Here is a 10736-nt window from a genome sequence, read left to right on the forward strand (position 1 = left end):
ATTGAAATTTTCTCTTTTAACCCTAAGTGTACACATTTGTTTTTTGCACCTTAGAGCTACACACTGGAGTTCCTGAGATCCCATCCATATTTGTTACCATAACTTCTGTTAAAATGGATATTTCAATTAATTTTTTTTTCAATCAATGAAGAATTAAGGAACTTAATTAAGGAACTAGCTTATAATGTGTAAAAGTCGATAGAATTAAGGAACTTCGAAATATATAAGTTCAAAGAAAAAGAAAAATTTAGAAACACGAAAAAACCTTGATTTAGAAAATTGTGCTGGAAACCCCAGTGTGTATACAGCTAGGGTTAATATAGAGATGTATATGGAAAGTTCCATTTATGCCTACTATTAAAATGTTATTGTGTGCAAAATTAAAATACTTATGATTAAAATTAAACTTTCTGCAATTAAACTTCATTCATTTTCTAAAAATATTCTAAAATTAATAGAACCGACGTTTCCTATACAAGCTGACATCTTCGAGGTCGGAACAAAGTGGCGAACGGAAGTAAAATCGCAAGGAAGCGATTGTCGTCACGCAAGCCATATCTTTCCCGTCGACAAGATTATTTTCATATTTTCAGGAGACCCAATTTACATACGGACTCACGGTATGAGCAATAAAAAAGAGTATATACATTGATTTTCTCGTTTTTTTTCCCGATATGTTATCGACGCTAATTTGTTGGCTGGAATTGAAGGAAGCCAATTAACCTAATTTAAATAAAAATACGATCGACATAAAAATATAAAGTTTTAACGTCACATGTGCAACGTATTAATGGACCTTTTGAAATATCATTATTCTACTATTTAGTTATTAATAATGTTTGTCAGCTTTAAAATTAATTTTAAGTAAAATTATTTATTGTTTATTAAATTTTAAAAAAGATTAATACACATTTATTCAAATATGATATACAATTATTTAAAGCAGTCGACATAAAGTCGAGATAATTGTATTGTGCATAGAACTCAAAATTAAGTTATTACATACTTTTGTCAAAATTTTAACCCTGTCATAGTAACTATTTGCACGATTCTAAAAACTCTTCTCGATATTTGATTCATGGCTTAAAAATTAAATGTCGCGCGAGTAAAAATTCGAAGCGTCGTAAAGTCAAGCTGCACACGTTGCAGGGAAGCTTTTAAAACCTCACATAAATCACCACACCCTGTTATGATGTCACGTGATTTACCCTGACCCAGCCGAGCCCATGCAGAACTCGCGAATAAGTCTTCTGGGGCGATAGTGAGTACGGCCAGTCACGAAAGCTCCGCTTTCGTGCTTAATTACCATACAAGCTCTAAGTCGATACAGAGGCATGATGACCTTGAAACTTTTCGGCCGTTCATAAGAAGTATCTTCAACAAATTCATTCGTTTCGTAACGCATTATCGCTGAGACGTCATTATGGATTAATCGCTACAAGAATATATCGATGCAGGTAACATCGAATTTTAAAATCTCTTAAAAAATGGAAATAAATTAAAAAATTTTATTTTCAAATTTATCATTTTAATAATGTTTCAAGGGCATTCTTATATTTTATATATTATCTTAATACATTCTACAGAAATTTTATCGGACATTCTAATCACCGTAAATTCTTTTCTTATTTAGAGAGAAATGAAATTTTAATGTACTGTAAATAATTATCTACATGCACGAAAGCAAATCTATTTTAGGCTGCTTCGCAAGTATAACGTTAATAATTTCTACATATTTGTTAATTGAATAAAAAAAGAAAAATAAAAAGTGTAACATTTATACTTTTCATAAGTGTTATAAACATATATAACATATATAATATTTATAAAAGTAATATTTTTTCTTCTTTTACAATTCATGAATATTTAGTTATTAACTTTACATGTACAAAACAGCATACAATAAATATATTTGTTCTTTTATATACATAATTATTTATAATATTAAAATTCTAAATAAGATTAAATTTTGTGCGGTGATTAGAACATCGTATAAAATGCCTGTAGAATATATTAAGATAATAGGAATAATCACATAAAGTATAACAATAGTTGATAAAATCTACAGTTAAAATCTCGCTCGCAAAGCCGATTATCTAGTTATTTCGCGTTTCCTTTCGCGAGGAATAGTTCACGTCATGGCGAGATTAAAGCAAAAGAATATGAAGATAGGATCAAACTTGTATCGCGGTGCGACCTAAGCTGCGAATTAGGATTTGCATAACGAAATGCACGAGCTGCCCTTGCAGAAGGCAGACGTTAACTCTTTAGAGATTGCATAAATGTAAAATCAAGTTAATGTGTTTAGGAAATCTCTCAGGCAAAACTAGACCATATCAGAAATGAATCAAGCGTAAACAATCCGGTTTTGAAGCTCTTAATATAATTAGCTTTCTCTGCACAATTCATGGTATGGTACGACCTATATAACTGCTGTTTTAAATATAAATTCTATATCGACTGTTTTATTTGGGGAATCTCGGTCGTCGATTTATAACACTTTTGTATAAAAATAATGAGAGCAGTGTCTCACGAAAAGCGAGATTGTACAAGTGAAACTGTCACAGTAAAGTTTTAAAAATGATATTTATATTTGCAAGCCATATTCTTTACGATACTACGAATCATTGTAAAAATAGACTGAATCCAATTATCAGATTTGAATACTTAATTAAAGAGTGTCCTCTTTCGGATATAGATTTCAGGTATTTCAGGTATTATCGCTTTCGCAGAATCGTATGCAAGAATATTCAATTCTTATATTCAATGCAGAAGAAGAATATAATCAGAATTCTAATAAATATCCATGAATATACATGCTGTCTTGATTCTAATAGTGCATTGTTGAATCAGGCCGGAAAGAGTGTCTTAATTTCTGGGTAAGCTGACGTAGTTCCGTTAGATGGAAGCGTGATTCCGATTCCCTCGGACGGAAATATCGAAAATCGAACGATAATATTGAATCATTCTGAGAGCGGATCTACGATTATTGGCGCGTGCTGTGTCAGCGGAAAGGACATTAAATGGCATTTCTGGCTGTTTCTGACTGGTTGCACAGCTCGTATCGATGATATTCGATGCTTTGCAATACAAGTTAATCGAAATTTTCTTTCACGTAATTTTATTGTTTTTATTAATACTTATAAGATTGCACAAACCAGTGACTTTCATATTCTGCAGTCACAATCAATTCTAAATTAACAACTAAATCAATTAGAATGATATACAACTTATTTTTATAAAAAAAGAACATTTGTAAAATCATTTTAGATGATTTAATGCAGATCTTTATCACATAGATGGATATCAGTACTTTTATGTATTGATTGTTAAATATAAAATTTCTAATTTTGGATAAGAATTGCATGCATTCATTCTATTCAATGTAAAAAAAAACCTATTAAAATGTAAATTGCTAGCTTCACATTATGTAGTATATAAGAAATCACGTGAGATCGTTGGATCGAAGCAAAAGCAAGAAATGGAATTTATATGAAATGAGTTTTATATAAAACTCAATATGTTCTTGAGAAAAGTATTCTAATAAATTACACAGATGTATCTTCGAAGAGACAAGATGTATTTTAGAAAAGCCAAGAAGTACGAGCCAAGAGGTTTTGTCCGATTTTGCGGTCTGGAGGACGCCCCTGCATTTTCGACGGCATTCTGTACAGTTCAACTCGAAAGCGGATAAAATCGACTTTCTTGATGGCGATGACGTAGTCGATTCTTAACTGCATGCTATTTCGAGATTTTCACCATTTCGATTAGAAAATATCCTGCGAAATCTTTGGGTCGGCGGCGAAACGAAATGTTAAAGTCACGCAGGCCCTCATGGCGCGACCTCGAAGATAATAAAGCTCAGATATTACATCCCAAATCACGAAGAGTCAAATCGATATTCCACGTTAATCGTTCAGTTGCTTTTGGCTTCTGCTGTAAATCTGACAGCGAGTGCTTAACTATAATTTAGATAAATTAAGGGCAAGAATATATGCAATGCCCTCAATATAAAAGGTCGACTCTAGCATATCGAAAACATTGAAGATTATTAAAAAATTATTCATAGGAAATAAATTTTTTTTTTATTTGAGACTAATTCAAGATCATTTCATGATCTTAGTTGATTAATATTCGTCCAATAATGAAGATTTTAGATCTTACCTAGATATAAGTATTCCCCCAAAAAAATGTTATACATATAATGGACATATTATATAAATATATATAAAATATATATAAAATATGTTACTATATAATTATATATAAAATATGTCACTATTATATATTATTTTATATAATTATATATGAAATATTTTTTCCTAAGACGAGATAACATTTGAGATATGCATAAATAAAATCTACAAAAGTTAATATTTTTCAAAAATTGATATTTTTATTTTATTGTACTTTTCACTTTATAATATCGGTTTAAAGATAACTAAAACCTGATATCTCTTAATAAATTATATATTAATATATGTTATAATATTTAAAACAATTTAAAGATATATAAAAATTTAAATATAAATATAATTTAAAGAGTATTAAAAAAGATAGAATTTCAGAAAACTGATTTCAACGTTATAAAAAGCTTTATTTTGAATTAAAAATGAAAGCCTTTAAAGGAATTTTTGGCGTTTGCTACAGAAAAGCCATTTTTTTAAATATAAAATAGTTAAACGAATAGCGTAAGTATTTATATTAATGATGAAATCGATTTTATTGACCTTAAAGTATATTAAAGGGAAAAGGTTACTGAATTTCCTCAACTACTTTTGTTTTTATTGAATGAATTTATTTTTTTACACTTAGAATAGAAAAGATTTTGTAATACAGTTTGTAATATATTTTAATTGGTAAAAAAGAATTCCTGAATAGATGATTTTACCCTTTTCAGACCTTGTGTAATTGTATATATTATAATAAAAAAATTTGAAGATATTATCCATTGAAATTATTAATAATTCTAATTTTAACGCTTAAATAACTAACAGACCTTATGTCTCTTGAAATGTATTTCATATTAATGTATTAATGCATGTATGCAGTTTCATTTACATGTAAAGGAAGCTCGTGGTTACATTTTTAACAATGTATGCGATTTGTATACATATGTATACAGGAACCTTTGGTTATCTCCTATACATTTTTCTATGGCCAGTTAATGTGCTGAATAATCTCATGAACATTGAGACCTCAGGATCACATGCAAAAAAATAATAATAACGCAGTATAAAGTCTAAATAAAATTATATAAAATGATATAATGTAAATGTGTTGTAAAGTCAATAATATAAAATTAAAAACGGATAATGACCTTGCGGATCACAAATTAAAATGCTCTTCTGCATACGTGATTCTAAGCTTTCAATTTCCATGAGATCATCCATATTAATTGGCTATGGAAAAATAGGAGATAACCAAAGGTTCCTACATATGCAGATCGTATAGCGAAAATTCATTGTTTTTTCTACGCTGAAGAAGATTAGAATTTAGTCGAAACGTACATGCAGGTATATATGTATTAATACATTAATGTGAAATAGACATTAAGATCTGTTAGTTAAGCGTACCAATTACAGTGCCTAATTTATTTGTATTTTGCTCTATGTTGCTCTAATTTATTTGTATTTTTAAATTAATTTTCATTCAAGGAATCTTATTTATATTATTTAATTCGATCGATATCTAATATCTGATAAATAATAATAATGTTGGAAAAATAGTCAAAATTTTGAAAAAAAATTAGTATGTGTAATATAAATTACTTGAAAAAAATTAATATATACAGTATGAATTATTTAATATAAAGTGTATTAACATAAATTGAATTAAAAACGGTTTTTTTAACATAATTCCTGTAAAATCAAATCAAAAGGGATTAATATCTCTTAGAAATTTGTCACACGGATTTACACTATTGCTGTCTAATTTTTCAGTGGTGGAGCCCTAAAAGTAAGATAAAACTCATTGCACCTATACTTAATACAAAGCAAAGTTTGATATATGAGTTTGCAACTTTTCACGTAAAATGTAAATTACAAAGTTAAACATACATTTATATTGTCAGCTTTATTTGTTAATAACTTTTTAATGAACAGTGAAACGATGAGGTTCAAGTACGACTTTTTATGCAAAGCAAGATCCATCCCGCACACTTTCTCCCCTTCATCAATTAATATAAATATTATTTGTTTTATCATTTTATTTTCTAAAAATGACTTTTTCATAGGGATTGTTAAAAATCCCTTTAAAAGCTTTCATTTTAACAAATGAAGCTGAAGAACTTTTTTACAAAATTTTATCTAAATCGAAAATAGTCGGCTTTCGGAATTTTATTCAAAAAATGAATACATTGATAAATACATTTCTTCTAAATTTTTAAAGATTGTTATTTAGAAGGGACCAACGTTCGGCTTACAGGAGTCAAAGGTGATGGCACGTATCACGCGCCCTCGACAAAAAATGGCGAACACGACTGATTCACCTGCAACGGCCGGCAGCAGCCTCCTTTCGTCTTCAACAACAACACCATTTCCCACCTCGACAACATCGGCAGCAACTTATTCGAGCGAGAACTACACCTTCAACTATAGTGGTTTGTCGAACCTGGGCGGCTACTCGCTGGACGATTTCAACTACACGGAACTGTGGTTGGACGTCTGGAATGGCACTGAGGTCAGCAATGTCACCGAGAGACTGAACGCGACGGTGTTGTTATCGAGTAGCTATTGTGATGAATGGGAGGCTGCTCAGCATAAGCTCTTCCAGGTGAAGATACGTTTTGAACAATTTCTAAATTATTTTTTAAGTTTCTAAGATCTTTCCTTCGCTTATAAATAATAATCGATACTTTCAATAAAATAAAATCTGTCTTTTGCAAAAATTCTACGAAAATTTTGCTCTATTTAAAGTTTTGGAGAAAGAATGTTCTTTATATATAATCCTACATTACTCGCGTAATTTTTCTTAATGCAATTATTCGCGTAGGATGTTTGTGAGTTCAACATTATATTTCAATTTTTTTTTATTATACAATTTAAAAAAAAATGATATTTTCTAAAATGATATTTTATTTAAATTTATTCGGTCTAACAATTATCTCATGATGTTTAAAAAAAACGTATAATATTCTATATATATTCTTCAGATAAGAAATGCAAAAATGTTTTTTTTATTGTAAAACAATTTACACAATAGTGTGTAAATACAGTAGTGTGTATAAACAATTCATACCTTTAACGAATTTATAAGGCGGACACTCCACGCGAATAATGAAGGATTAATAATTTGAATATTTTCTTATCATTTAAATTTATTATTGCTTATATTAATTTCAGGCAGCAAATTTATTTTTTGCGGCTGCGTTTCTGGTGCCACGCTCGTTCAAGGCTTCCGTCTTGGCTCTTCGCACGTTTCTCACGGCAGGTTTCATGTTGGCGGCTCTCTGGGCCGGGTTCACCATATGCGCTCTAGATGCCATGTTATGGTGCTTGGCCCTTGGTCTGTTAAACGGCATTCATTCATTGATACTTGCCTGTCGATTCCTGCCCCCGGCTCTTAGCCCCGAACTAGCCGAACTTTATTTGAAGCTCTTCAAGCCTTATAAGGTTAGCAAGAAGCATTTCCAAGAACTGGCAAAGGAAGCGAGAATACTCAAGTTGGATTCCGATCAGACTTACGCAACGGAAGGGGTCACGCCGGCGGATAGGAGGCTGTCTATTCTTTTACGTGGAAAGTGGGTCTTCTTTTCAATTAAAAATTAATTCTTTTAAGCTAGAGGTGTCATTTCTTGTGAAAGAAGATTAATCTTAATTGAAATTAAAAGCTAATTGAAACTGAATTAATATAGACGCCTTTTATCTTATATCTACTTTCATGGAATTAATATTGAGAAATATAATTTTAAAACTTTTATATCCTTCATTCAACTTTTTTTTCATATATTGCATTAATTTATTATTAGAGAAAATTTTATCAAGCGTCGTCTGGTATTGCATGCTTAAGGGTATTGCATGCAATTTAGATGTCCGAGTTTCTCCTCTTATTTCAGAATGAAAGTAACTTGTGACGGAACTCACTTGCACTACATCAGAGCCTACCAATTCGTCGACTCGCCTGAATGGGAGGCCACGCATGAAAATGATGCCGACGTCTTCCAGGTGACGATACTAGCCGAGGAGCCCAGTACGTATATCTGTTGGACCAGAATGAAGTTACTCAGGGTGCTCCGGCATAGGCCATTGCTCAAGGTCGTTCTCAACACTCTCATCGGTAAGGACATTACGTCCAAGTTGTATGCCCTTAACGAGCAGCTCGCTGGTGTCGCGGCCGCCAGTGAGAACGCCACGTCGAATCCTTACAGGGGGGTCACGAGAAGCCTCAGTGTCGATGCTGTTAATACAGAAACCGCCGGAAGGGTTCGATCGACGACCTGGAAAGCGCAGAAACAGTATAGCAATTTGCGTAGTGACAGTAAGTGTCGCAATTTATTTCTCTTCTCCTTAATGATTCAAATAACAGTTTCTTACATAGACTTTATATTATCCTAGACATTTGGATCCTGATAATTAATCTCTTATATCATGAAGATACAAAGAATGTGTTTATCGTAATTTTATATTTTGCTTTGTGTGATTTAATCCCTCATCTACGTCAAGACCTTCATAATTCGATTTACGTAATCATACAAGCAACATATTCGTGTGTGACAAATTGGACATTAGAAAGACTAATCTTTAAAAACTAACCAAGATAATTGAGATTGATGTGTCCTCAGGGAGCTCTTTGGCCCGGTATTCCAACCAGTACTGGGCGCCGGTAGTGGCAAATCATTTTCCGCCAACCTCGCCGTTCATTCAAAGCCAAAACCTCGGCTACTCGTTACTGCCGCAGGGTGACCAGTTCTCGCCACCTCCGCGAGCACCCGTGCTGACCCACCACCCTCCCGTGGCGCGACAGCGAAGCGGGGATACTGGCGGCGATTACACCCTGCTACCTCAAACACCGAAGCTCGAGAGGAAACGTTCGAGAAAAGGGACTCGAGAGGTACGTTGATTTCATTCATTAACTTCGTTACGTTGACTTCATTATAGAGATACGATAGAGGATCAAGTACCATCCTGTGGAAAATGTAGCTGCTATTTTTAGATCAAATAAAGCAGGATACGCACGAATTTTAAAAGCGAACTAACCAAACTAACAAAAAAGCGTGCATTTTGCGCAACGATTTTTTTAAGTAACTTCATTTTTTTCTGAATTTAATCGAACGCCATTTTATTTACTTTTTATTAGATTTAATATCAAATATTATGATTAAAATAAAATTTCCATATGTAATTTCCTTATTTAATAATAAGTTTCCTATGTTATACATATACACCTACCGTATTGCTTGGGAGAGAACATATTTCTTATCTCCATCATTAGCGCTTCCTCTCTCCAAACAATCAAACTGTAGTACACTTGTGTTTCTACAAGTAAGTTTATGCTATTCTGATTGCCGTCCGAATATACTTTGGACGCCAATCTATCACAGATACATCAAGATATTTGCAGACTTTCCTTTAGCAAACCTAAATTGTCTAGTACCTATACTTTAATGCACCGTATTAGAGAGATGTAATTACAGTTTCTAACATTAAACGATGTAATTACACTATTTTATGTGTATTAAACTGTAGACATTTCTCTATACATTTGCGCTTACCGAGGTTTTCGCTGATCTAAAGATAGCGATCGTAATCCATTTTAACTTTAACAGCTTGATAAACAGATATCTAACATACGTGCACGCGTAAGATACGATTTAATCTTCCGAAACTGATGGATCTATTGGACCTATTTAATTATAGGGAAATATCTTTAAGTAGGGAAGTAATTAGTTATTTGTAACGTTACGGTACAAGTTACTTTTTTATATGATTAGTAATGGCTTTATTTTTTTTTCTTTTCATAACTGTAATGGTAATTACATTTTTTTCGGTAACGGTAATGAATTTTGTCGTTACTTTCTATATTTTCAACCTACTTGACATAATTTTCGCATATTCAATCTGCAATTTTAGATTGCTATTTATAATTTGTTGTTACATTTAAGAATGTAAGTCTCAAGAATAATTTAAAGTTTTACGAACACAAATTTTTTTAATGAATTTTTTTTACCCTTAAGAAAGGAACCGAAAAAATCCACGAAAAAATTAAAAAAAACCAGTTCTTTTTTTCTAAAAAAATTTCTTTTTTCGTACATTTTAAAACTATATAAAAAATAATGGAAAAGTAACGAATCGTTACATTTCGAGTAACGGTAACGCTAACAAGTTACTTTTGAAAATCAGTAATATCGATAATAATTAATAATTTACTTAGTTACCTTTTTGAAGCCCCTTTTTTCATTATCTGATTAACTTGTGGTTAAGCTTAACCTGATGTTTTACCCAATGGACTTCACTTATGACATCATCAGAAGAAACTCATTGGATAAAAGATCAGATTAAACTTAACCACAAATTAATCAAATAATGGAAAACCGTGTCGGTAACCAGACTCGGTAACGAGTAACTAGTCACTTTTAAAAAAATAACTCCTTTCTCCGTCTTTATGTTACATCTGTAAATGTAAATTATTAAATGTGTACACACACACACACACACACACACACACACACACACACACACACACACACACACACACACACACACACTACTATTATTTATTTATATATATATATATTA

The 10736-nt window shown here is 31.7% G+C and overlaps 1 protein-coding gene across 1 annotated transcript in view; it reads left to right on the forward strand.

Annotated features, from left to right (window-relative positions):
• Positions 1–6438: 6438 nt before the first annotated feature.
• The window catches only part of LOC105620948 (blood vessel epicardial substance-like), a 4904-nt gene continuing 606 nt past the window's right edge, over positions 6439–10736 (forward strand). Inside the window, exons 1-4 of the mRNA XM_012202424.1 lie at positions 6439–6774; positions 7344–7741; positions 8057–8478; positions 8783–9051. Of these exons, the coding sequence (XP_012057814.1) occupies positions 6439–6774; positions 7344–7741; positions 8057–8478; positions 8783–9051 (1425 nt within the window). The remainder of the gene's footprint in view (positions 6775–7343; positions 7742–8056; positions 8479–8782; positions 9052–10736) is intronic.

This window comes from Atta cephalotes (assembly GCF_000143395.1).
Source record: "Atta cephalotes unplaced genomic scaffold scaffold00031, whole genome shotgun sequence".
Classification (NCBI taxonomy): Eukaryota; Metazoa; Arthropoda; class Insecta; order Hymenoptera; family Formicidae; genus Atta; species Atta cephalotes.